Source organism: Onthophagus taurus, unplaced genomic scaffold (genome assembly GCF_036711975.1).
Source record: "Onthophagus taurus isolate NC unplaced genomic scaffold, IU_Otau_3.0 ScKx7SY_16, whole genome shotgun sequence".
Classification (NCBI taxonomy): Eukaryota; Metazoa; Arthropoda; class Insecta; order Coleoptera; family Scarabaeidae; genus Onthophagus; species Onthophagus taurus.
Window position 1 is genome coordinate 3,169,481 of NW_027248941.1, and position 25,716 is coordinate 3,195,196.

At 31.6% G+C, this 25,716-nt stretch overlaps 7 protein-coding genes and 2 long non-coding RNA genes across 11 annotated transcripts; 5 read left to right on the forward strand and 4 right to left on the reverse strand.

Annotated features, from left to right (window-relative positions):
• Nucleotides 1-10: 10 nt before the first annotated feature.
• LOC111414082 (rifampicin phosphotransferase-like) lies at nucleotides 11-5,623 on the reverse strand. Its single transcript, XM_023045262.2, has 15 exons — nucleotides 5,505-5,623; nucleotides 5,322-5,452; nucleotides 4,933-5,249; nucleotides 4,765-4,875; nucleotides 4,361-4,710; nucleotides 3,551-3,882; nucleotides 3,079-3,494; nucleotides 2,882-3,029; nucleotides 2,546-2,821; nucleotides 2,215-2,499; nucleotides 1,354-1,986; nucleotides 1,143-1,300; nucleotides 853-1,080; nucleotides 575-801; nucleotides 11-290 (listed from the first exon to the last, which is right to left on the reverse strand). Exons 1-15 carry the CDS (start codon nucleotides 5,578-5,580, stop codon nucleotides 64-66), a joined length of 3,915 nt encoding a protein of 1,304 aa, XP_022901030.2. The 5' UTR covers nucleotides 5,581-5,623; the 3' UTR covers nucleotides 11-63.
• Nucleotides 257-810, forward strand: LOC139432466 (uncharacterized). The gene is made up of 2 exons (XR_011642231.1): nucleotides 257-333; nucleotides 394-810. It is a non-coding gene; the product is annotated as an uncharacterized lncRNA (long non-coding RNA).
• LOC139432467 (uncharacterized) lies at nucleotides 3,845-4,959 on the forward strand. Its single transcript, XR_011642232.1, has 2 exons — nucleotides 3,845-4,126; nucleotides 4,767-4,959. It is a non-coding gene; the product is annotated as an uncharacterized lncRNA (long non-coding RNA).
• A 978-nt stretch (nucleotides 5,624-6,601) lies between the features above and the next one.
• On the forward strand, nucleotides 6,602-9,759 carry LOC111414132 (uncharacterized). Of its 2 annotated transcripts, none has more exons than XM_023045320.2 (4): nucleotides 6,602-6,973; nucleotides 8,103-8,200; nucleotides 8,255-8,479; nucleotides 8,581-9,759. In XM_023045320.2, exons 2-4 carry the CDS (start codon nucleotides 8,123-8,125, stop codon nucleotides 9,460-9,462), a joined length of 1,185 nt encoding a protein of 394 aa, XP_022901088.1. In that variant the 5' UTR covers nucleotides 6,602-6,973; nucleotides 8,103-8,122; the 3' UTR covers nucleotides 9,463-9,759. The 2 variants fall into 2 exon arrangements, with proteins under 2 accessions (XP_022901088.1, XP_071057277.1); XM_071201176.1 differs by having other exon boundaries at nucleotides 6,644-6,938.
• Nucleotides 9,760-10,106: 347 nt separating this feature from the next.
• On the reverse strand, nucleotides 10,107-11,924 carry LOC111414131 (nicotinate phosphoribosyltransferase-like). Its single transcript, XM_023045318.2, has 2 exons — nucleotides 11,454-11,924; nucleotides 10,107-11,399 (listed from the first exon to the last, which is right to left on the reverse strand). The coding sequence occupies exons 1-2, from the start codon at nucleotides 11,845-11,847 to the stop codon at nucleotides 10,150-10,152; spliced, it is 1,644 nt and encodes a 547-aa protein (XP_022901086.1). The 5' UTR covers nucleotides 11,848-11,924; the 3' UTR covers nucleotides 10,107-10,149.
• Nucleotides 11,925-12,233: 309 nt separating this feature from the next.
• On the forward strand, nucleotides 12,234-15,809 carry LOC111414130 (RING finger protein 207-like). Its single transcript, XM_023045317.2, has 7 exons — nucleotides 12,234-12,426; nucleotides 12,485-12,673; nucleotides 12,734-12,882; nucleotides 12,946-13,049; nucleotides 13,102-13,628; nucleotides 14,019-14,128; nucleotides 14,178-15,809. Exons 2-7 carry the CDS (start codon nucleotides 12,501-12,503, stop codon nucleotides 15,707-15,709), a joined length of 2,595 nt encoding a protein of 864 aa, XP_022901085.1. The 5' UTR covers nucleotides 12,234-12,426; nucleotides 12,485-12,500; the 3' UTR covers nucleotides 15,710-15,809.
• Nucleotides 15,810-16,568: 759 nt separating this feature from the next.
• Nucleotides 16,569-20,483, reverse strand: LOC111414083 (Family with sequence similarity 21). Its single transcript, XM_023045263.2, has 6 exons — nucleotides 20,300-20,483; nucleotides 19,497-20,241; nucleotides 18,460-19,436; nucleotides 17,894-18,407; nucleotides 17,223-17,506; nucleotides 16,569-17,170 (listed from the first exon to the last, which is right to left on the reverse strand). The coding sequence occupies exons 1-6, from the start codon at nucleotides 20,429-20,431 to the stop codon at nucleotides 16,751-16,753; spliced, it is 3,072 nt and encodes a 1,023-aa protein (XP_022901031.2). The 5' UTR covers nucleotides 20,432-20,483; the 3' UTR covers nucleotides 16,569-16,750.
• A 626-nt stretch (nucleotides 20,484-21,109) lies between these two features.
• LOC111414092 (zinc finger and BTB domain-containing protein 14-like) lies at nucleotides 21,110-23,792 on the forward strand. 2 transcript variants are annotated; one of them, XM_023045273.2, is made up of 4 exons: nucleotides 21,110-21,403; nucleotides 22,052-22,309; nucleotides 22,373-22,962; nucleotides 23,107-23,792. In XM_023045273.2, exons 2-4 carry the CDS (start codon nucleotides 22,074-22,076, stop codon nucleotides 23,436-23,438), a joined length of 1,158 nt encoding a protein of 385 aa, XP_022901041.1. In that variant the 5' UTR covers nucleotides 21,110-21,403; nucleotides 22,052-22,073; the 3' UTR covers nucleotides 23,439-23,792. The 2 variants fall into 2 exon arrangements, with proteins under 2 accessions (XP_022901041.1, XP_022901040.1); XM_023045272.2 differs by lacking the exon at nucleotides 21,110-21,403 and adding an exon at nucleotides 21,489-21,620.
• A 653-nt stretch (nucleotides 23,793-24,445) lies between these two features.
• On the reverse strand, nucleotides 24,446-25,610 carry LOC111414097 (thioredoxin-related transmembrane protein 2 homolog). The gene is made up of 3 exons (XM_023045279.2): nucleotides 25,401-25,610; nucleotides 25,170-25,350; nucleotides 24,446-25,120 (listed from the first exon to the last, which is right to left on the reverse strand). Exons 1-3 carry the CDS (start codon nucleotides 25,542-25,544, stop codon nucleotides 24,651-24,653), a joined length of 795 nt encoding a protein of 264 aa, XP_022901047.1. The 5' UTR covers nucleotides 25,545-25,610; the 3' UTR covers nucleotides 24,446-24,650.
• Nucleotides 25,611-25,716: the final 106 nt, after the last annotated feature.

Below are 25,716 nucleotides of genomic sequence, written 5' to 3' on the forward strand. Positions count from 1 at the left end.
ATAAAAAAAATTAAACTTACTAATTCACATTTATTAAAAATATTAATACTTAACCCCTCATTTTCACTCAATAAGTTGTAATTCCCCGGTTTTTCCATTAAGCACAACCAAATCGCCTGTTTTGAATGTTTTAGCAGCTCCTTGAGCTCCTACAATACACGGTAAACCGTATTCTCTCGCAACAACAGCTCCGTGTGAAAGCAACCCTCCAATTTCGGTTACAACCCCAGATAACATTGGAAAATATGGGGTCCAACCTACATCGGTGCAATATGTTATTAAAACGTCGCCTAAAACAAATAAAATTAACCCATTCAATGCGAATAATATTAAGTAAGCACTTAATGTGTTGAATTAATTCTAGTTTTAGTTTAGTATTTTTTTAAATTTTAGTTTGATATTTATATTAAATAATTAAATATTTGGAGACGATGTCGATAGATGTCGTCAACGATGACAGCGTAGATCGCGTTTGAACCTAGTAATTTACGTTGGTACCATTGCATTTATGGGAACTGTCATTAATTTTGATAACAAAAATAATTAATAACAATCAATAATTAATATTTCTTACCTGGTTGTAATTGAGAACACTCCTTTAAATCAACAACGACACAAGCTCGACCTTTCACAATTCCGGTACAAACAGGAGTTCCTTTAATTTGCACTAAATCCCCAGATTTTCTCTCAATAAAAACATTATTTTCAGTTCCATCCCGATCTGGGGTTGGAAAACCAATGTTTATGTCGGAAAATTGCATTTTGTCCCATTGTTTAAATAATCTTCGTCGTCGAAGGGCTCTAAAAATTTTTTTTGTTAATTATTAATTAAATTAAGTTAAAATAAATGACTTTGAAATTAAAATGGGATCTCTCATTTCAATAACCTCCCCCAATTCGCTTTGGGTCAAATAATACATTAATTCAGGTTCCGGAATGAATCCTTGTGCGACCAAACGTTCTGATAACACCTTATAACCTTTTCGGAACTTCCCCAAACATCGTATAAATTGCGATTTAGTTAGTTCTTTTAGGACGATGGAGTCACGGAGTTTTTGTATCAAAAATTTTAAAATTTTCCTTAAATTAATTAGTATATTAAAAAATTTATTGATAAGTTTTATTGATAGTTTTCTTTTTACTTTTTTCTTTTAGTTAAAGGTGTCAATAATTTTTCCACAGTTTCATTTACATCCATTCCTTCAACCATTTTCGTCGTTGCCTCAGTGCGACAATTCGCTTGGATCATTTCTAAAATTGGAGTTGGATCTTCGATCCACGGTTTCGAAGCAAACTCATACTAAAATGTAATTCTTTAATTAAGTTTACGATTCAACCAATTTTTGCTTTCACCTCAGAAAATAATCGGTGTCCATGTACTTGCAAAAATCGTTCGAAAACGTTTGCAGCTTCACCACAATTATTTTTCATCCAATCGATAGCATTTTTGGAGTTAATTTTAATAAATTCCTCACTTTTCCCCGCTTTTCTTATTAAATCGGAGATTTTCTGCAAAATCACCGGCAATTCCACAGTTTCAACTCCACCTTTTGTTTTTAAAACCAAAGCGATATCATGGTAGTGATCCGGAGTAAATTCCGATTGGCCCCCGGTCAAAATCGTGACACATAACATATTATAAATCGTGTTTGTGAAGTTAACATTAACATAACAAGTCATCATTTTCTCAAAAACATGAAAAGATGAGGACAGTTTGTCGAAAATTTCTTTGGGGGTCTCATTTTCTTTGAAGGTTATGTCCCATTTTCGATTAATTTCAATCGCTTTATTTAAACGATCCCGCCTAAAGAAGGCTTTATTAAATAAAGTAACGCGAGTTATTAACTTGTTTAACCCCACATTATAACCATGTCTTCGTACACATTCCTTATGAATTTTTTCATCCATAAATGGATGTCCCAACATTGCTAACTCAGAAACGCGGATTTCCACATCAATTTTCTTCGGCACATTTTTATATAAAGTCTAAAATAAATAAATAAAATGTTATAAGTATTAACAAAAAATCAGAACTTTCAGTTTTTTTAAGAGGTTAGGTTAAAGCATTTCGCTTTAAGGACATCTCTTATTAGTTGACTAAATACGGCTACGTATATTAGCTTACCTATCCTACAAAATGACAAAAATGCTTTAACCTAACTGAATCTAACCTCTATACCTAAGTTTAATTTCGTGGAGTTTTTTAACACTTACATTCAAAACATTAAGAAATCCATAATGCATAAATGTAGGGCACCCCATTAAAACGTACGGATTAGTTTCACCCATCATCTCCTTTTGAATTAATTTATCCATGGTGTGCAACGTCGTCGATTGAGTTAAAGGCGTTATGGCTCCTTTCATAACCTCACCAATGTTCACTCTTGTAAAAACTTCATCATCAGAAAATACCGGAGTATCAAATTCATGCAATAACTCAAAATCGCTCCAATTCGTTAATGTTGTTACGGGTCGTGATTGTAAAAGATATAATTTATTCTAAAATAAAATTATTAATTAAATAATTAGTATTTTCTTAACTAACCTTATAAAAAGCCCATTCGACATCTCGAGGATTCCCGAATTCATCCTCAAGAAGAACGCCCAACTCCCCCAAAATCACCGCTTGCTCTTCGCTTAAACTCATTCTTTTCGCATCATCTTCATTAACACCTTTTTCTTCAACCCCTCCAGTGTCGTCATTCCCCAAAGTAATTTGAATTTTCTTACCCCCAATTGTACAACTTTTAATTGAAATTAACCCGTGATATGTCCGCCTTAATATTATCGTATCCGGATCAGCTGAAGCGGAAACAACGCTCTAAAAAAAAACTCTAATAATAAAACAACCATTTAATTGAGATTAATTGTAATAATTAACCTCCCCCAATCCGAAATTTGAAGTTATAATCATCTCAGATGGATCACCGGAAGTTGGATGACAAGTAAAAAGAACTCCAGCACAATCAGCCGGGACCGTTTTTTGCACAACCACCGCCATCTCAGCACTAACCGGTAAACCATGTTGGCTAAAATGACAAAATTTAATTTTTTCTCCACAAACGAAATTCTTCTTACATCCGATATTGAACGCTGTGAAATTGAAACAGCGAACCCCAACATTTACGAACTGCGCTTAAAACATCGGCATCTCTACATCCTAAATAAGTTGAATTTTGTCCGGCCGTTGACAATTCTTCGGAATCCTCTCCGATTCCCGAAGAACGAACAGCCCACTTCCAATTTTTCTCATCCGAATTAATTTCATCGTTTAAATTTTTTATTTCTTCCTCAACTGTCTTTACTAAACCATCAAAAACGGGCTCATTCGAAAAAATTTCAACCACATCCGCGCAAACATCCTCAATTTTTAGGTTAGATTTGCCATAACATGCAACTTCAAGTCGGTTAATCGCTTGTTTTAATCGTTGCGAGGATGATAATTGTTGGTTAAAAGCCGAAACTGTTATTACAAAACCGGATGGGACCTTAAACTATAAAAAAAAATTTATTAATAATTATTATAATGTAATAAAATAAATTAACATACGAAATTTGAGGTTATGTTTGACAATAACCCTAAAGAATTTCCTTTCCCTCCTGTTAACGATAAATCCAAACACTCCGACGAGTTTAATCGACATATTAAAACGTTTTCTGGGTTTTGTGCGGATTTTTGGGTTAAAAATGGTTTCGGAAGGGGTTTTAATGCTCCATTTGGGCTCGATTTGAAAAAGTTGGTTAAAACGACGACTTCGTTTCTATCGAAATGTCCCTTTGAAATAAAATGCGTTTCTTTCCAACCTAATTTTCCGGACGATTTTATTTCGATTCGAGGTGATTTTTCCGATGAAATCGTCCCAGAAAACTTCTTTCTGTTAGCTATACGAGAACATTTAAAATTAATTGCTTACTTCATAAATGTTAGTGATATTAATTAACTTTAAAAGAATTTAATTTATTGTAATGTTAATAAAACAATTAATTAATTTAACGATTTGTATCGATTATTAATTAATTTTAATACATTTAAAAGGAAATTACAACATTTTTGAGGGATATTTCATTTTTTCTGTTGGTAATAAATTTCATTAAAACTTAAAAACGGCCACGTCTCCCAGAAAAGGTAGGTTGTAATTCAAACTTTAAATTATTTTAATCGAATAGAGACGTTTTCCGACTAATTTTTTTCGATTTATATATTTAAACTTATTTTTAATAGATTTAAAAAATTATTTTTTTGGGTTGGCAATAAATGTTGTTAAAAATGGTAGCGTCTCTTTCAAATTGACATAAATTAACCCCAAAACGCCCCTGTCAAAATTGACGGCTAGTATGTCAATAATTGTTAATTTCTTACCTCCTATTCGAATAACACCATTAATTTTCTCTTTATTTCCTTCGATTTTCCCAAAACGCACGTGCGAATCATTGATTGGTCTTGACTGCCCGTTACTTAACAAAATAAATCCTTGTTCTAAAAGAATATCTTGTTCGCTCCCATTAATTATTCGATTATCGACGAAAAATAGTGTTCCATTTTTGCAAACCCCAAAGCTCGAGGTGCTCTCTTTCGTCGAAATCGACTCTGAACTCCCCCAATATCGCGTTCTGTAACTAGGCATTTTAAAGGTTATTTCTTCGGGGTAATTTTCGCCTTTTAAGAATCCGGTTAAACATCCAAATTGTTCGTAACCGTTTATGGATAACCTAAAAAGTTTTCAAAATTAATTTATGGATTAAAATTTTTTAAAATTAATTTACAGGTGTTTCAACCAATTGCTGTCTTTCCAAGTTCTTTTTTGAATCATTTTAATCAAGACGTCTTTTTGGAAATGTTGTGGGTAATGAAATGGAATACTTCCAGCAGTCCAACTAAAGAAAATAATATTAATGTTTACATTATTTTTTTTTATAAGTTTGTATCATTACATAAAATTAAATTGAATATGTTCTAAATCATTTTGATCGTTTTTTGGGGGAAATTTATTCTTTAAGATTCCATTAAAAATGATTCTAAGTCTTGTGTAAGGTTTTAAAACTTGAATAGAGAGCGCGTTTGCTTTCCATTGACGCGATTGGATGCTACAAATCAACGTTTCCTCATCATTTGGAAAAACGTAAACTTTCCCATTATTTAATCGAAACTCGATCATTGTTTCAGCGTGCAAAGTGTTTTTAATGATCATTTTAATGATAATTGAGTTCCCTTTTTGATCCAAACCATAAATTGTGAGCGAATCGTTTTTCTAAAATTTCAAAAGATAAAATGAATTTTAAATTGCAATAATTTTATTTAAACATTTTTTTTATTCTTTTACTTTTGATGAAGATAAAGTTTTGGGTTGTTCTTGTTGGACCTCCGGCTGATTTCTAAGCTCCTCATCTCGGGCGTCTTTAATTTCTTGCAGTGTTACGGAGGCGTTTAATTTTTTAATTATGGGGTAAAAAACTAAAAATTAAAATTTCTTTTAAAACCTTTGAGGCGTCTCGTTTAAATTTACCTTTAAAAACTTTCTTTCGGCTTCGATTCAAGAAATAAATTAACCCCAAAAACACCAAAACGATTAAAACACTCATTGCTTTAGTTATAGAATACGAATGACTATTACATAAAATGATAAGAATCGAATGCGTTTCAGGATGACTTAATAAAAATGTTTGTAGCAATTCACTTTTATTATCTGATATTTTTAAAATTTTACAATGATTATCAGCTTAGAAACATATAGAGATAAATAAATATCTATCATCAAGAATTTTCCACGATTAAAATAGAAAGAAATCAATTAATAAATATATTCGAAATATTCGTGGTCATTTAAAGTAGGAAATAAATGTTAAAGTGTTATCAAAACGATTCGAAACATGTTTATTATTTACTCTTGAAGTTTTGATAACCAGAAATAGAATCTAATGCTTTCCTAGAAAATAATAATAAAATTAACCAAATCTTTGATGGAACGGCAATTGCCTTGAGAACATTTTGACACTTGTACGAATAATATCTTTGTAAAATTGATTTTAACTTATTTTGAATTAATTTAAAAAAAAATTTATTAAATTTTTTTGTAAAAAGCTTTATTGATTTAGTTTATTTTTATATATATTTATATGTATTTTTCTATGATTAAAATTGATCAACTGATGACACTTAAAGGTGTCATTTTCATATACTTAATTAGGACTTCTTTAAATAATTGTTGTTAGTTTAAAACTTGTTGTTAGATTTTAGCGTAATAAATTTTATTGAAATTTGAAAAAGACAGCTCTGGAGATTTGAAGCATGTAAATACATACGTTCTAACTTTATTATTTGAACGCATTTTCAGCGATTTATTAATTCATCGAAAATATTTTAAAATTATTCTAAGCGCGAATTGACAAAATTTTGGCAATTCTGTCATCGATTATTTTAGAGGTTAATTTTCATTGCATCTGTCACATTTTGTGATAACCTCATTTTGTTATTTTTAATATTTTTTATTTAATCTGATTTAAAATATTCTTTAAAATATTTTAAGTGATTCTATTGTTTGCGAAATCGGATAGAATTACACATCGCGGAAAGAGAGAGTCGTGAGACCTGAAACACTACCCACAAAACGAGAGAACAGGTGTGTCTCTTTGAAAACGGCAGCAGTTGAGTCGAGTCCAAGTTGAATTTCTTCTCTACTCTACAACTAGTAGTTCTCTCAGTGTCGGAGAGAAGAAGAAAAAGAGAAGCGTACGTTGAGCAGGGCTCAGTTTCTCAGATCTCGAGAGTTAATCGAGTCGCGAACACGCTTTGAAGTGATTCTTAATTTTTAATTTACATACTTCCGGGAACAAAAAGAATAAGTGAAGCGAAAAAGAAAAGAAAAAATTTTTTAAAATGGATTGTTTTAATGATATTGAGGATTTTTATATAGTTTATGAACAAACTTAATTTTTTAAAGGTGATTTTTCGTGAATTTTTTTCTTTGCAAAGTTGGTAAGGCATTTTTTTTATAATTATTTACGATTTTTCGGTTTTGAAATTGTTTTCGTTCGAATTTCATTGACATTATGTTACGTAAGTTTCGCTTTGAAATCCTACGACTCCCGGGGGGGGCCCTTCCTCCACCTCCTTCACTCCGAACGAGTAATAATTGTGATTTTGCGGCCAGCTGCTTCTCTCTGCTCGATCGGTTTCTCGAAGGTGAACTAGTATGGAAATGATCGTTTTCTATTGCGGAGGAATTTTAACAATTTTTCGCTTTAAATTATTAAATTATTTTTTTTAATAGTAATTTAATCAAAAATCCCATTCCAACAGGGACGAAACGCAGCTTAAGTAAACTAAAACCTAAAGAACTTTTTATATTAAAGAACGGTTAACCCAACTTGTTGTTTTCTTAGTTCTTTATTTTCCAAGAAATCGTTCTCGTCTCTTTAAAACCCGGAAATGTCGCCGAGATAATTGCTTTTTCGAGAAGAACTTCTCAGTTTCGATCGTAAAGCTGTTTTATGCGTTGCCGCAAATCCTTAACTTTAATAGTTTTCTCAAATATTATTACCAAGGAACCAAAATAGATCGATTTTATCACTTTTGCAGGAAATTCTTTGGATTTATCGCGATTATTATTAACTAAAAATAATTTTGTTATTCAAATAGTGACGTTTAATTTGTTGTTTCGAGCGCCACCTCTGATTCGTTAGCGACAACTTTAATCGAAAATGTCAAATTTTTGAGCTATCAAAAAATACCAATCAAAATTAATATCGTATTTATAATTTCTAATAATTAAAACATAATTAATTTTAAATTTAAATCGCTTTTATGAAATTAAAACATTTTTAATAAATTTTTATTTTTTAAAAGTTTATTTTTGTCATAGCGTTTAGCGTTGGCGTGAAGTTGAATTTTGAAACATAACCTCAAATTGCTTTTATTACATTTATTATTTATCACATATATTATATTTCTTATACGAAGAAAATGTTAAATTAAAAGCACCTGTTCTTTTTAAAAGGAGAAGGGGGCGTTGGCCTTGAATAACTGTTCATCATGGTTTTAAAACGGATCCTTTAAATCCTTATTTTTTCGTATTTCTCGTTTTAAACGTTACTTTTTATTCCAGATCACAAAATATAAATAACCATGAACACGCATTATCAAACTTTTTTAACTTGCTTCCTCTCAATAATCTCCGTTTCATTAACCGAAAGAGAACACAAGGTAAAAAAAATAACGGTAAACTTAGTATTTTGGTTATTTATGTATTTTTTGAAGGTACATAACATTGTGTTGTACCCGGAGAAACATTCTTGGTGTAAAACGACGAAAATCGAACAAATCGTGACAATGCCCGGTTACGAACCGATGACGATCGAGAATAACGTTTGCGTTGGGGCCTGTTACAGCTATTCGATACCTAGAACTCAGCCCGCTGAGCCTGGGGAATTAATCGGACCATATTGTGACAGCTGCCAACCTGCTAAATCAGATTGTTATCATGTAAAATAATTCTATTTATTAGGACCCACTTTTACCCATCTTTTTAAGTTGGTAAAAGTGTGTCTAAATCATTTTAATTAATTGTCATTTTATTTTTTTAGGTTACATTAAAAGCAGACAATAAAAATTCAGGTCCACCAACAGCAAAAAAATACGTTCAAATAATAACAAATTGTAGCTGTCAATCATGTTCGAAAATGCAAGAAACCGATTGCGAAGTTTTGGAAGAAAAAACTTCGGAGCTTCCATCAGATTTATTTAGTACACCGATCGATGGAAATTTCACTTTATTAAATTCAACTGTAAAACATAAAATAAGCGAGGACGTTCCCGAATTATTAAACATCGATCAATTAAATGTAACATCACCGAATTTAGAGCCGTTAAACGAAGATGTTAACGCTGTTTTGCGCAAAAAATTAATTCAATCTTTATCGGTAACGATTAAAAATTTCGATTTGACAACAATCGATGATTTAAAAAAAGAACAGGTTTTAAAACAGCTTATTTTTGCGTTGGAAGATGGGAAAAATAAGTTTTCTGATGATAATTTGTTGGCGTTGTTTACATCGGCGAGTACGGAACATGTTGATTTAAAAAAAATTAAAGATATTCTGTTTATAGTGAAGGAACAAAGAGAATTGTTGGAGAAGCATCGAAATTTTGGGATTTTAGGAAATTTCGTGCCAATTATTAACGATAATAATAATAATAAAATTAAGCAAAGTGAAAATTTTGGCGGGTTAAAAAATTTGAATCTTTATAAAGGGGGTCATTTAGGGTTGGGGATTCAACAGCAATCGGTTGAGACTAACTTTATTCCGGAATCGAGTCATAAACACCATCATTATATAGGTGAGGTTATACAAAACGTTGGGGTTAATCCGGGACATCTTAGTAAGGGTCCACATGGTTCTTTGGTGGTCGTCCCCCAAGTTAAAGTTAAAAAGAATGAGGAGGGGTTGATTATGCAATACGAATAATTTAATTTATTTATAACAAACAGATTTCTTGTATATTTTCTTTGTTAATTATTAAAAGAACACAATTATACAGCAAATACCAATTTACTGTGTAGAAAGTTAATTTCTTTTGTTAAAAAGGGTTTAAGGGTTAAGGCACAGCTTAATTGATGGTGTAAAATAAATTATTATTTAAAGTAGGGCTGTGTGAAATCTGTATTAGTCACTAAACAAAATAATCTTGTTAATAATATTATCTTTTCTATTTCTTGTTATTTTTTAAGTAATATATAATTAAATAAAATAATTAATTATTTAGTAATTTATTTCAATCTGTCAAAACAAAACAAGTAAGGTTATGTTCTCTCTAATATAGATTTTAAATGTTGACAATGACAATCTAATCCAATTCACTTTGGATTAGACAAATCCAAAGCGAAATTATAAAGAATACTCCATCTTTGTCATACCAACAGCGCATTATGACATCTTGTCACACAAAAAAATGGGTACCATCCTTTGATTATATGTAATATTATTATATATAATCAAAGATACCATCTCATCATTTTAAAACGTTAATTCACGTTAATTTCAGCAATAAACAAACATAACCCAAAAGCTTTTTGAGAATATTTAGGAATTAAATAGTAAATAAAAAACGATTTACTATAAATGATAAAAAAACAATAAATATATTATTAAAATCTACATTAATTCTCCAATTGGAGCATTCTCCATCCACAATTGATGTAAATAAGTGTACAAAGCATCCGAAACTGAGACTTTATACGGAGTCGGATTTAAATTCCTTTTAATATCACATCGAAGCGTTTTCAACGATGCTTGCACTTTTTTTCGAATTTCTTCTAAACTTTGTAACTTTCCAACTACTTTTCCGTTTTCCCAATAAACGCTATGGAGATTCTCAACCCTCGATGGAATAACATAGGCTCTTTTTGATTCTTCGAAAGGATGACGACACAAAACTCTTTCATTAACACTAGGCGGTGCTTCATCGGCGTTTTGTAACAAATCAATTAATGCGTCACCTTTCGCGCTAAATAACCTGTAAGCACTTTTTCGCCCGGGGATTGTAATTTTTCCAACATCTTGAGTTAATTTCATTCTGGGCTGATTGTTTAATTCGACTAATTTGTAAATACCACCCATTGCGGGTTGTTTTTGGCAAGTAACTAAATGAGTTCCGATTGCAAAACAATCAATGTTATGGCCTTGCTCGTTTAAACTTAAAATCGTATCATCGTTTAAATCGTTTGATACAATAATCATTAAAGATTCAAAAAAGGTTAGATTAAATTTCTTTGATATATCAACAAAAGATTGTCTTGCAACTCTAGATAAATACGCTAAATCCCCGGAATCTATTCGAACCCCAACAGCTTGATACCCCAAATCGTTTAATCCTAAAGCTACAGCTGAAAAATTAATTAACCCACTTCTTTTAACATCATACGTATCAATGAGTGCAACAAAATTATTTGGAAAAGCTTGAGCATAAGACACAAACGCTGCTAATTCACCGTTACTCGCTTCGGCTTCTAAAACTTTATAAACACTAACCAATTTAGATCGATACCCCAAACTTAATCCTAAAAGATTCATTTTTTCTCCATTAATTGAGGTTAAGTAAGGATTTTTGACATCCTTTAAATCTGTGAATGAGGTTATGTAAGCGTGGGCGTGAGTCCCTTTTACCGGGATGTTAAATAATTTCCCCGCTAAAACGTTACTAGTCCCATCGAAACCACCGATGTAAGCATATTTCGAAGCGGTAAGACCCCCATCGGGTCCCTGGGCTCTCCGAAGCCCAAATTCCAATAAAATTTTATCACCGGCTACGATTCGGTGTCTTGCAGCATTTGTTGCAACCAAAGAAGCAAAGTTAATTAGTGTTAATAAAGTTGTTTCAAGTAATTGGACGACAATTAAGGGACCTAAAACATAATTAATAAATTTTAATTAATATCAATAAATATTTTGATATTAGCCTTCAACAATTAATAAAGGGACCCTTGGAAAACATACACTCCCCTCTTCTAATCCATAAATAACAACATCATTCGCATTTATCCCCGAGAGATATTCAAAGAACTCCTTTTCGATCGTTTCGGGAAGGGCGCTTTTTAAATATTTCAAATCGCTCTGGGAATATCGGAAGTCTTTGACGAAAGATATCGCGTCTCCGAGACCGGCGAAAATTGTAAATTCGCCGTGAAACGGATTCTTGCGAAAATAGAGGTCGAAGACAGCGACGTCTCGGTGTTTTCCCGATTTCCAATAAGCGTAAGCCATCGTTATCTGGTACAAATCGGTCAATAACGGTTGAACTATAGTGTTTTTAGTGGAATGATCTCCTATCTTTATAGGATTATTTGTAGTCATTTTTGTGTATTCAATTTAAGTGAGGTTACGTTAATTTTGAACACAGATTTTAACGGAACTGTTGGGGTTGGGAGTGAAGTTGCAGCGATACCAACTTAAATTATTTTTTGAAGTAAATGTTACTAAAATTTTGGATTAATTACTCATTTAATTAATTTAGATTAATTAGATATACTACAAAACATTTTCTTTCTATATTTCTAATCAGCTATAATAACCTGTAAATACCCATTAATTACTACCATCTCCTCCTCCGCTTAAACTTGAATTATTTATCAAGCTTGATCCATTTCTTTTCGAGCTAAGTCAAGGTCGCTTGCGGCCGAGGCAGTACGATCATAGTACAATTATTTAAATCGTACCATTTCTGAAATGAAAATCAAAGTTTATTGACCTTATTGACCCCACACCCTCGCTCTGTGCAGAAAATCTAGGTCAAAGGTGATTCAAGACATGCGCACCGATAAAGGGCGGTTTTCCTTTCTCCATAAACAACACCCACACCGCATTATCACCGCATTTAAAGAAGAAGAGGTGCGAAATTACAAATTTTTAATTAGAAATTATCTATTTCTTAGGGTGAGCTGATTCAAATTTTAAAACAACATTTTAATTTTATTTTTTTTTTAATAAATAGAAAAATACGTAAAGTTATGGATCCCCCTGGGCCAGAAATGTTCGATTTTCCCAATAACAACCCGTTATTGTGCCCGATTTGCCACGATTATTTCACAGAGCCTTGCATTTTAAATTGTTACCACACGTTTTGCTCGAGGTGTTTACGCGGGAGAGAACAAGATAGGAAATTGATTTGTCCTTATTGCAGGTGATTAAATTAATTTTATTTATTACTTAATCTTGCTTGATACCTATGTTGTGGATTAAGGCAACCAACATTGATAAAGGATGGCTTAATGTTACCACCCCCAGACACCCTTATGCGTCAACTCATCGATATTGCTAATAGTGAGAACCCTCCTTGTTCCAATTGCGATAAACGCGATCGAGCAAGCATGTATCATTGTAATACTTGTGGTGAGAATAAGAAATTGATTAAAATTAAAAATTGAAGTTATAATTGCGTACTTTGTAATATAGGGCAAGCTCTTTGCTCAAATTGCCGCGACAATACCCATCGGGCTAAAATGTTTTCTGCGCACGAAGTTGTTCATATGTCAAAATGCACCAAAGAACCAAAAAGGGTGAGACTACTCTAAAAAATTAAATATTTAATTAAAAAAGAATCATTTTTAGTGCCCCCAACATACCGAACCCTACATAATGTACTCCCCCCTTCAAAACACAATGCTTTGTGTGAACTGCTTCCGAGACACCCCTCCCGAAGTCCGATCTCAATGCCTTGACATCGACACAGCCCATCTCCAATCAACCAAGCATTTATCACGCGCCCAAAACGCAATAACCGACCTCCAAACGTCAGTTCGCGACTCAATTTTAGCCCTAAAATCGTTAATGGATGAGTTACGGAGGAATATGGACTCGGAAAAACATACGATTAACACATTTTGTCAGGGTATGCAAGAGGCTATGGCCAAAACTCACGCCGCTATGATCATGGAGGTTCAGCGACAATTTGAGAGTAAAGATCGAGTGTATCGGGGGCAATTACTACTTTTAGGATCGGTTATGCCCGTTTTGCAGCTCCACCTAGTGCTGTGTGCGACTTTTACAGCCGCTGCGAACAAATATCAATTTTTGGAGTTATGCCCGGCGTTAATTGAGCGATTAGGTCAAGTGGGACAACTTAGCCAACCTGTAAGGTAATTTAAGAAACACGATAAGGTTATCTCAAAAAATTTAGTACAAATTAACCTCAAATATAATTGTCAACTTTTTAGTGTCATTTTCTGATTTTTTAGTAACATTTTCCGTCGTTAGAAAATTATTAAAAATACTTATTAAGTTATTTGTCAATTTTGCCAAAGTGTTTGCGGGTTAATTTATTACACAGTTATTTGAAAAGGTCTTGATTCAGATTATAATATACATATTTACATCTTTAAATTTGACCAATTGAATATACATATTTTAATATTTATTACCAGCCCTAAGAAATAAAATAAATCAATGAAAACTTTCAGAAGAAAAAATGTAATAAATTTTTTTCTAATTTGTTACTCATTATTTTATTTATTACATTATCTTTTTAGATCTTTGCAAAGTTCCTCAATCAAAACCAATTATCGTAGCGAATTTGCTCAAAGTTTGGAGCCATGGATTGGGCCTCAAGCTGTGTCCCAACATGTTGCCGAAATAGCTGGTGATTATTAATTTATTTTTAGAAATTTCGGTTAAATTTTTTTTTTTAGCCACCTCAAGATCTTTTCCTGAGCCACCACCAACAACAAAAAAGCAACAAAACTTGTTAAAAACAAAAGTTTTGGAAGCCGAAACGTCGTTTGCAACTCATTGTAGATCGTTTGAGTCGCAAATTCGCGATTTAAATCAACAATTTAATACGGTTAAAGATAAAGTTACCGAACTTCACAAAGATATCACGGCGATTCGTAAAGCTCAAACACCGCCGTTGATAAATCGTTATGAATTGTTAAGTAGAGAATGTAATATTTTAGAGACAAGCTTAGAGAGGCAACAAGAAGATTTGGAGAAGATGGGGATGGTGTTTGAAGCGGCGTGGGAAGAACAACTTTGGAGAATTCGGGTTGAACAAGAAGTCTTTTCGTGCCAAAAAGCTGATGTGATGATGTTAAGGAACGAATTGAAACGATTAAGCGAGGTTAAAAATGAAATGGAGGTTTTCGTTAAAAGTTTCGGTCAATTTGATGTTAGAAAATCGGTCATAAACGACGAAATCGATTTAAATCTACAAAGTTTTTTGGATCATTTCGGTAGGATTCATCAAAGTTTGAATCAACACCAATCGGAACAAAATTTGGGGAAAATCCCTCGCTCGAGGAGTCGCGTTTTGGGGCAATTCTTCGATAAAGTTCGACCGAATTCCAGCGTTGGATGCCACGAAAGGGAGCGGAGTAAATCGGCGGGGCAAACCGACAAAATTGGGAAAATAAAAAAACCCCAACAAGTTAACATGGAACGCTTAGAAACACAAATTAAGGAGAAACTACAAGATTTTATCTGCCAAAAACAATTAGCCTCGAAATCCGATACAGAAACCGAGCACAAGTTGATACAAAACAAAAAAATTTTATACAAAAAAATTAATAAGAGTTGCGATCGAATTAATTTAACACAACCTAACCTTAAAATCGATACGAAAGCGTTGATTCACGGCGAAAATCGCGACACTCAAAAGAATATTCAAATGTCACAGCCTAACCTAAAAAGTATTCACACAAAAACAACCGAATCTAACCTTAAAAGTACCCAAAAAAACCTTCAACAACAAAAAACCCCATCGAAATCGCCGAGAAAACCGAAAATTTATCCGTATTCCGATGGCGAAGACAACGTTTTTTACTCATTAAACGACTCCGCCGATTCGATGTCAACGTCTAGTCGAAGATCTTCGTTGGAAACGCCAGATAAGACATTGGTCGTTGTGATAAATAGAAGAAATAAAAATTTAACTTTAGCTCAAAAACAGAGAAGTTGGGAAACTTTCCCGCCAAAACGTAAACACCACCATGTTTGCCATAAATTATCAGCTCCAGGAGGTGGCGGAACGACTAGTGCTGGAATGAGTAGTGGGGGATTATGCTCAGGGGGAGGTTTAAGTGGCGGGGGGCCGTTAAGAAAAACGGACAGTTTTGAAGGGCACGAAGAAGCTGTTAAAAGCTTAGTGGCCGCTGTGCAAGAAACGCGGAGAAAACCTAAATTAGCTGGAGGAAGCGGGGGTGGGGGAGGAGGTGCTGGCAATTGATGGATATTTATAGGTTATTATAGTTGGTTAGAAATATAGAAAAAAAATGTTTTGTAGTAATATTAGATTAATTAAATAAAAAAAACGAATTAATCTCCAATATTAGTAACTTTTACTTCAAAAAATAGCTTACGTTTGTATCGCTTTAACTTCACCCCCAAAGAATTCCGTCAAAGTAAACTCACTTAAATTTAATACACAAAAATGACTACATACAAAAACTTTTTTAGTATTGCTTTAGTTTGATGAAAGTTACAAATAAATAAATTAAAAAAATTATAAAGCGACATCTATTATCCAATAGGATTACTCGGCACAAATTGTAAGCAGAAATTTACCTCCTCAGTATTATGTGATCCTAATACAAAATGCGAAAAATTCAACGTCAAGTTGTTTCAAGATTTGACGACGATCTTGTAGAAAGGGAAATTGCTTTTACGTTTTAACGATTCGTCATATTATTCTGCAATAGATGTCTGTAGATGTCAATAGATGAATTACAAATTATAAAAAAAAATATACTTCGATAATAATTATTTATGTACCAAGTCAGCAGTGTCTGAAGAATTGAATTTAAATAGGAACAAATAAAGAAATATTATTAACCTCAATCTAACTTTAATAATAATTTTTTATTTTTCTTTAACCCAAATAATCTTGATATTATTCAAATGGGTGGCTTCGTTTCTTTCTAGTTACTTGTACTCATCATTATTGTGCTTATCTTAATTTCTTAATCATAATAATCGTTTAGAAAACATTTGATTTGATACAACTTGATATTATTTAACATCAATATATTGAGTTTTATTTTAGTTGAGATTAAACAACAAAAGTAGGTTAAAAAAACTTTCAATAATTATAATAACAATACTTTATTTTTCGTATTTAAATTTATATATAAACAAATAGTAAATAAACGGATTAATCATGCAATATAAATAATAGAATATTCTTATAAAAAATATTTTTTCTCCGATCAATTTAATTTAACACATTTTCGACTTATTATAGGTTATGAAATTAACAAAATATTTAAATTCACCTTTCAAAGGCATTTAACGGATCATCTTGAGTAACCCGAACGTTTTCCAACTTTTTTACACTTGAAATCACAGCTTTCCTTATCATTGATGACTCACCCATTGATTTATAAACTTTACTTTCATCCTTCTTTGATTGATTTATATTTGTGAAAAACACCTCGTCATCGTCATCATCAAAAAGACTGGATTTAGACGTGTTGGGATTAATTTTTGGTAATTTAAATTTTTGTTCAAGAAAAAGATCCGACTCAAATTCGGTTGTTGTGGTTTTCGTATTAAATAAATCGTTTTTTTGTGCATCCTCTTCTTCAATTTCGCTGTTATTCGGTGTGGAAAATTCTATACAAGATTTACGGATTGCTTCTCGGCCTTTCTTAGTTGATGGTCTTCGACGAACAGGAATTCTAACTCTCGACTAATTAATTTAATTAAAAATAATTTTTAAAATTAATTAATTAAAATCTTACTTTCGTTATGCTTTGTAATACTTGAATTTGTTCCTCTTCAATATTCGATGAAAATTCTTCATCATTTTTGATGATTTTAGAGTTATCTCCTTCACTTTTTAATCCAAATCTTGGTAAAACAACCGGTTTTTCTTTATTTTCATCTTTTAAATTGTTTATTGATGACACGTCGAAAGAACTTTTCGATTTTTGCGATGATAAGTTCGATTTAAAAGCTGGGGTAGCGCCCGGGAGCAAAGCTTTGACGTTTATGTTGAGGTTATGTTTTAATTTACCAGGTGATGCTAAAAATGTTTTTAAACGTTCCGAATCATTTCATTTTAAGAGCTTAATTTCAAATTAATTTTAGATTAAAAAAATACCTTTATAACTCGATGTTGATGATTTAATTATTTCATTTTCCGTCATTTTTTTAAATAACTTAAAATGAAATGTGTTGAATACATCAATAAAAAATAAAATGATTTGTTATCAAAGATAATTTATCTGCGTTTGATAAAAGAGAAAGTTTGATTAGATAAAGTTTTATTTGTAGTTATGAAATTATTTATTATTAAAATTTAAAAAAAAATTTTGAAAAACTTAACCTAACTCCCAAACCATTAAATGTCAACTTGACACCACTTGACACTTAAACGTCAAAAATTGACACCTAACCATTAAAAACTTACTTATTTCCGCATCTTTAATACTTTCTTCTTTAGTATTAATTAAATTTTCATCTAAACTCCCTTTTGACACCCCCAAAACACCACCAACCCTTTCACCCTCAAACTCCTCCAAATTTTCCTCAAACCGAACCGATTTTTTGTTATCGTAGTTCTCGTTGTCCACTTTTGGGATGACATCGAAACATTGGTTTTTCAAGGTAATATTGGTATCGATGAAAAGAGACGGAGGTTCATCATCGAAAATGCTGGATTGGTGTGTTTCAAAACGATTTTTTGAGGACTCCTCATCATTATTAACGAAATATGAATAAGTTTCATCGCTTGTTTCATCAAACGGTTCATCAAAAATATTTTTCGTTGTGGGAATATCATCGAAAATGTTTGTTATTGAGGGGATATTGTTGAATGTTGATGGTGTATCATTAAATATTGATTCTGGTTCATTAAAAATTGATGGTGGCTCATCGAAAAATGATGGTGTCTCATTAATTTCAACAGAATTAGATTGTATAACCTTAAAAAAAAAATTTGAACTTATTTTATTTGGCACAAATGATTAAATTAACCTTTATTTCATCATCTTTTTTAGAATTTTCATCTTCTAATTCATTTACTTCTTTAGATTCAGATTCCATGACCTCCATTAAATTTTCTTTTACTATATCTTTTGAAAACTCTTCGGATTCATTCTCAGTTTTCATTACTACTTTCTTTAAGTCATTATTATTTGCAACCGAACCTGAAAATAAATCATTTTTGTCTTCCTCATCTGAATCATCATCAAAAAGGCCCTTAACTTTCTCTTTTTGTTTATTAACCACTTCATTTCTATCAAGTTCGATTTCTTTTTTATCAAGTTTCTCTTCATGAATTAATTTTTTTGTAAAAATTTTTGGTTTTGTATAAAATAAATCATCGGAATCCGAATCGGAAAATAAATTTGATACTGCATTCTTATCTTCTTTCTTATTCTCAATATTTTTGTTATTATTCAAAAAATCTTCTTTCGAATTAAATAAGTCGTTATCTCTCGACTCAAAAAGGACGTCTTTTTCTTTCGAACCAAACAAATCGTTTCGTTCCGATTCAATATTTTCATTAAAAATATTAAAATCTTCTTCATTATCGAATAAATCATCCTTTAAACTCTTTTTTGGCTCAATTTTAGTCTCAAAAATATCTTCATCATCAGTTAAATCATCAAATAAGCTTTGTTTCTTGTAGTGATCTTTTTTAACTTGTAGTGATTTCTTTGGAACAAATAATTTATCATCATCATCATCATTGAATAAATCCTCTTTTTTATTCTCAATAATTTTTTTATTATACTCTTCGTTTTTAGTTGAGTCAACAATTTGTGTTGATTTCTTGGGAGTATCATCATTATTAGATAATTTTTTAATCGAATTTTCTCCCCAAAAACCCACGTCATCCTCTAAATCATCAAACAAATCGTTTCCGCTTGAAAATATCCCCTTTGGGGATTTTTCCGGAAAGAATTTATCATCATCCATTGGAGGTGGTTCATTTGAAAATAATTTTCCTTAAAAAAGATTGATTTATTAATAATACGAGTAAAGAACAAAATTAATTTTTAACCCACCATAATCCCTTGTTACTTTTTGAATGGGCCTTTTATTAACTTCACTATTACAAAATTCATTTTGATTTTCGATAACCCAATTTTTATTATTTTCATTTTTATCCCCATTAGATATAACATTTCCTAATTTTTCTGCTAATTGTTCTGCAAAACTAACCTCGGTAATGTTAATTTCTTTTGGGACTATTGCTTCATCATCGGTTTTACTTTCGCTATTATTACCACTATTAATTTTATCTTCATTATCACTTTCCGAGTCATTCGAATACCTCTCAGAAATTTGTTCTTCGTCTGATTCGCTATCGGAATCTAAAATACCAACGTGAGGGGTTTTGTACCATTCTTGGGTGCCTATTACATAGGGTAATGGTCGATTAATGTAAGGATCTTTAGCTTGTAAAATAAATCCGGGAATTTCATCGTCGTCCTCATCGGAATCGCTTTCAATTGGAACATTAATTCGGTCGTAATATTTCGAGATGATTTCTAATCCTTTTTTTGCAGCGACTTTAAGATCTTCATTATTATTTGTTTGTTCGACATTTTTGTCTTCAATTAAAGGTTTGTTTTGATTCTCGTCTAAGATAGTTTCATCTTCTTCATAAACCCGACTTTCAATAAATTGGGTATTACTTAAACTCGAAAATTCATTTCGAGATAAATGTAAATTTATTGATGTTTCGTCGAGATTTTTCGATAATTTCTTGAGATTTTCGTCGATTTTTTGGGTTGATTCGAAGATTATCTAAAAATTTTTTTTCAGGTTATGTTTTTTTGTTGTTGTGATTTTTGATTTGGGATACCTCGGAAAATGCTTGTAGATGTGTTAATAGGTTTATATCGGATTCTAAGCTCCAATTTGGGGCATTTTCGGCGATTTGACTACAATTCCAAACGATTTTATTGGGGGTTCCTGCTTCATTTGACATTTTCATACGGTAAAAAAATTTGACAGATTGTAAGGGAAATATCTTTCAAGGCTTTCAAGGTCAATTAAAAAATAAATTATTTTTCATTAATAATAATTAAATTTAAAATAATAATGTTTATATTAGGAAATGTTAATTTTAAATACATGATTTAATTTTTAATGAATAACATATGTAAATTAATTTAAAGAAAGCTGCTATACCGACATTGTTTATAACCTCTCAAAAAATTTAAACAATAAATCTTTTTATTATTATTTAAATAAATAGTTTGCGTTTTTAAGGAGATAAAAAGTGAAATGATTATTTTTAGATATCAATTTAAATATTTTTTCCCACTTAAATATTATTACAAAGTTTGTTATTTTTCATGATCTATTTTTAACGAGATTTCGTGGGGTCTTTGTGACGTCGAAGAAAATTATAAATAATTTAGAAATTAGAACGAGACTTCGAGAAAACCGCTCATGTTTTAAAACATTTTTAATCGATTTTAAAAATAAATCGAGAAAAAAATTTTTTTTGAGGTTATGTTATCGCCATCAACAATAACAAAACGAGAAGAAAAAAATCATAGCCCCGAATAAAATCGATAGATAAATTGCAAAGAAGTAAAAAAGAAAGAAAAAAATAGAGGGGCTTACACAGAATATAAAGATCAACTTGCAAATGGCGTATACTAAATATAAATATTATTATATTTAGATCGTGTACCGCGTTTTCCGGCGTTTTTTTAACCGTTTTTGCTTAAACACACCGGTTTATAACAAAAAAAAGAGTTAAAATAAAAGTTGCAGAAACTTAATTTAGTGAAAGTGTCGTTTTTGTGTTAATTTTAACCCACGAAAGCGAAGGAATAAAGCAAAAATAATAAAACTAAAAGGGAATTTTAGGATAGAAGAGAATCACCCCCTACATTCGAGTCGGTTAAATCGTTCCGTTTCGAACTAAACCACGACATACGTTACACAATCTTAGGTACGTCTGTTGCGCATTCTTATACGGAGACTTATTTGAAGACTTAGGTCTTAGATTATAACCTAAAATTGCCGTATAATTATTTAACCAAAGCTTTACATTGTGCAAAAGTTGCTATTGATTTTTACGGCGCGTGAAAACTGAACGTTTTAAGGTATCAAAAAAAGCGTGAGGGAAAAAGGATGACCTAAACGAACGTTAACGGATTCATTTCGAGGTTAGTTTGTTATTAAACGATAAAGCGTGCGTCTATAAATATATTATTTATGATATTTTTCATTCGCGTTCACGTTAAAATTAGGGGTTAACAACATGGCCGATGTTTGCGTCCCGTTTTTTGTTTAATTTTATCAAAGCTTAGCTCGTTCAATTTTATTTTTATAAATAATTTTCTTATTTATCATCTCCGACTCAATTTTTTTTAAATTAATTAATAATAAAATAAATTAATCGTCGAAAAATTTAAATAATCAACCCGAATTAACGCTGTTTTAATTCATAATTTCTCGATTTTCCCAAATATAATATTGAGGTTATGTTGTTGTGATAAAATTTTTTTTATCAAGATACCAAAACAAAAACAAAATAATCGCGCGAAATTTAAATTATTTTTTAAATTTATTGTAATTGAATTAATTTTATTTTTAGGGATAACAAATTTTTCGTAATAATGGTAACCACACCGCCGCAACAATTTTGCGTCCGATGGAACAGCTATCAAACAAATCTACAAAATGCCTTCCCAAAGTTATTAGTATCGGAGCATTTCGTCGATGTTACGTTAGCTTGTGAAAATGATATGCTCAAGTGCCACAAAGTTGTATTATCAGCTTGTTCGACATACTTTGAAAAGCTTTTACTGGATAATCCGTGTCAACACCCAATAATTTTCATGAAAGATATGAAGTAATAAGTACAACAATTTTTTTTTTTTTTTGGTTTGTATTAATTCATTTTTAATTATTATAGATTCCACGAAATGCAATCATTGGTCGATTTTATGTATAAAGGCGAAGTGAACGTGACCCAAGATGATTTACCTTCGTTATTAAAATCAGCGGAAGCCCTACAAATTCGTGGATTGTGCGGATCCGATCAATTAATTAATTCGGCTAATTTTCCGTGTTTAAAGTTACCATCAACACCTACGACGCCAAAATCTGAAATATTAAACGGAAAAGATTCAGCCCCACAAAAAACGTCGACTCCAATTCAAATAAAATCGGACACGCAACAACAGCAACAATCGCAGCAACAATTGGGGAAAATAAATGTTAAAAAAGAGTTGATGGAACAACAACAACTTCAGCTACAACAACAACAAGATAATCAAGAAGGGAATCCGTCGTCTTCGGATTGCGATTCCAACGAGTTGCCGGTTCAGAAGGACCACGAATATGTTAAAGAGGAAATCGATCCTTTCTACGAGGGCGAAACGGAGATTATGGATACGTTTTTAGAGGAGGAAAGCGGCAGTATTAATGCAACGGGTGTTGAGGATGCGGATAAAACGGAATTTGCGATAGCTAACGTTTCTTGCCAATACGATGGAACTCCAGGTAAATGAATCTTAATTAATAACCTAAAGTTGATAACCAAAGAAAATATATAATGTATAGGTTAAAGTAGTCCTTAACCAATACAAATAGGTGGTTCATCGTAAGGTGCTTAACTTAAATTTGTTTTTTTTTTTGTTTATTTAGGTTCAGCAAGTAGACGTGTAAGACGATCGGATGAAGAACTACGAAGGGCGGCTGAGTGTATAACGCGCGGACAAACTTTCCAAACGGTCAGCGATCAATTCAACATCCCAATATCGACGATTCGATTTTACATGGCTCGGAAAGGCATTTTGCCGCGCCGCAAACGGGGCAGATCTTGCGCGGGTCCAACGATCGGCGGAAGCGGAAGTGGACCCCCGATCGCGATCGCCCCCAATTACGGAAACTCCGGTAATACCAGCCCGATCGGACCCCCATTTCACATAGTACACTATAAGTTACCTCCTTTGGGCGTAAGCCCAAAACTCAAGTAACTTAAGAATCACAAGAAAAAGGAACTTTTTTTTTATTTTTTTTTTTAAGTTTTAAAGCAGACTGATTTTTTGATTATTCTTTTTTATTTCGATTTATTTTGATTTGTAGAAAAAAAAACGATTTTTTTCTTTTTAATAATTTTAAAGAATCGATAGGTTTTAAGTGGAATAGATCTCAAATAAGCGATTTTTTTGAATGCTTTTTAAAAATATTGAATTAACAAGACGTAAAACACCACGAGATATAGAAATTCGGTGCCAGAAAACGAACAATCTCTAAGACAAAAAAAATTAATAAATAAATTAATCCAAGAAAATTATGCGGATTATATTCTATATACAATTAAAAAAATAAGTCAGTAACCAGTGAATAAAATAAAATAACATAAAGAAAGGGTCTTGTAGCAATTAAGGTCGGATGTTGCGTTTAGAATTTAGATGATAATGAAAGAAACTTTTGAGGATGAAAAAATAAAAATAAAATAAAAACATTTTTGTGTATATCAGTATCATTAGAAAGTAAAAAAGAAAAAAAACTTAGGTTAATTTCGAAAGAAAAAAGTATGAATTAGAATTTTTTTCTTTTTTAAGTTTAGCGATTTAGATATTGAGGCGATTTAGGTTTTTAATTAAATGTGTTCATTGTGTGCTCCCTCGCCACCCCATTTTTTTAAAAATATACTTACAAAAAGGCAAAAAAAATCAATCTAACCTAATCATAATCATTATTTAAGTGCGAATGATCATCACACGTACATCATCACGATTATTTATTACCCCACACATCAAAATGTTTTTTTCATTGCAATATCATTGGAATCGAGAGTAGATAATAAGCGAATTAGGTTGTTTTTCTTTTAATTATTAATTAGTATTATTTTTTTGTATTAAAAGAAACTTTTTCGTTGTAAACCAGCAAAACTCACACCACAACAGCAACAATAATGTAAAGAAAATGATATAAAATGAATTAAAAAAGAAAGAAATAAGTAAGAAAAAAATTAATGTAAAGTGCCATTCTACTATATTTTTCTAGTACATAGAAAAAAAATAATAATACAGACCGCTTAAACGTGACTTGTACGTAGATATTGTATACAGTATTCTGTCGTATAAATATATACAATTATATAGAAATCAAACATTTTTTTTTAAACACCTCTCTATTCACGTCATCATCATAACATACATTATCTCAATTTTGTCCCAAAATTAGTCCGATTTTAAATGTTTCTTCGATTTCAACCCAACTTTACAAGAATCAAACAAATTTTTAATATCGAAAGCTCCCCGAACGGTCTCTTCACTAAAATTAAACTTGACCACTTTATTTTTAGCATCAATCAAAGGCCTCCGTTCACTTTCTTCCCCATCCCGAAACAAAATCAACGTGGGAAGTTGCTTACTAAGACTTCCATCATTAATGCGATACTTCCTTGCAGCCTCCGGGAACCTCCCAACATCCAATTTTCCAAATTTAAGATTATCCAAACTAAACTTGTAACTTAATTCAGAATAAATCGGTGCAAAATCAATACAACTCGGGCTCCAAACCGTGTAAAATTCAATCAACCAAATGGTGTTTTTATCTTTTAATTCGTCTTCCAACGATTTTAGATCGCGAAAATAAATGACTCGGTTTGGTCCGGAATACGTTGGTTCAGGTAATATCAACGCGGTAACTACAATTAATATGTCAATATTTTCATTGATGTTATTTTTTAAACTTACAAATAAAAACAACTCCATAAATAATCCCCATAACGAAATCGGCGTAAAACCACAAAATTAAATTAGCGATTTTTGTGTAAATAAAACTTGCCGATAAGTAACTTATCATGTTAACTCGACCTGATTTACGAGTCCTTAATGTAATTACAATCAAAAGGAAGAATAATATTTCGGTTTCTCTCTAAAAATGATTTGTATGAATAGAAGTCATAAAGGGTAACATAACCTCACCCCATCCAATTCGCACTCCTCCGCTTGAAATAAATACTCGCATAACACCGGAATCTTTTTTGAGATCAAATAAGAAAGGCTTAAAGCGATGTTAATTAAATAATATGGGCGTAAAACTTGGATTAAATCGCTTTTTAGCGACATTTCTAGATTTTCTTATTTCTAAGTTAGATTTGGTTAGATTAGTTTTGATGGATTTTAATTGAGGTTAGAGCGCCATCTATGATTGAGTTGCTAACTTCCATTTAATTAATTTCTTAACAACGAGTAATGTTAAAATTAATTAAATTCAATTCACCTAACTCAAATCAAAAAA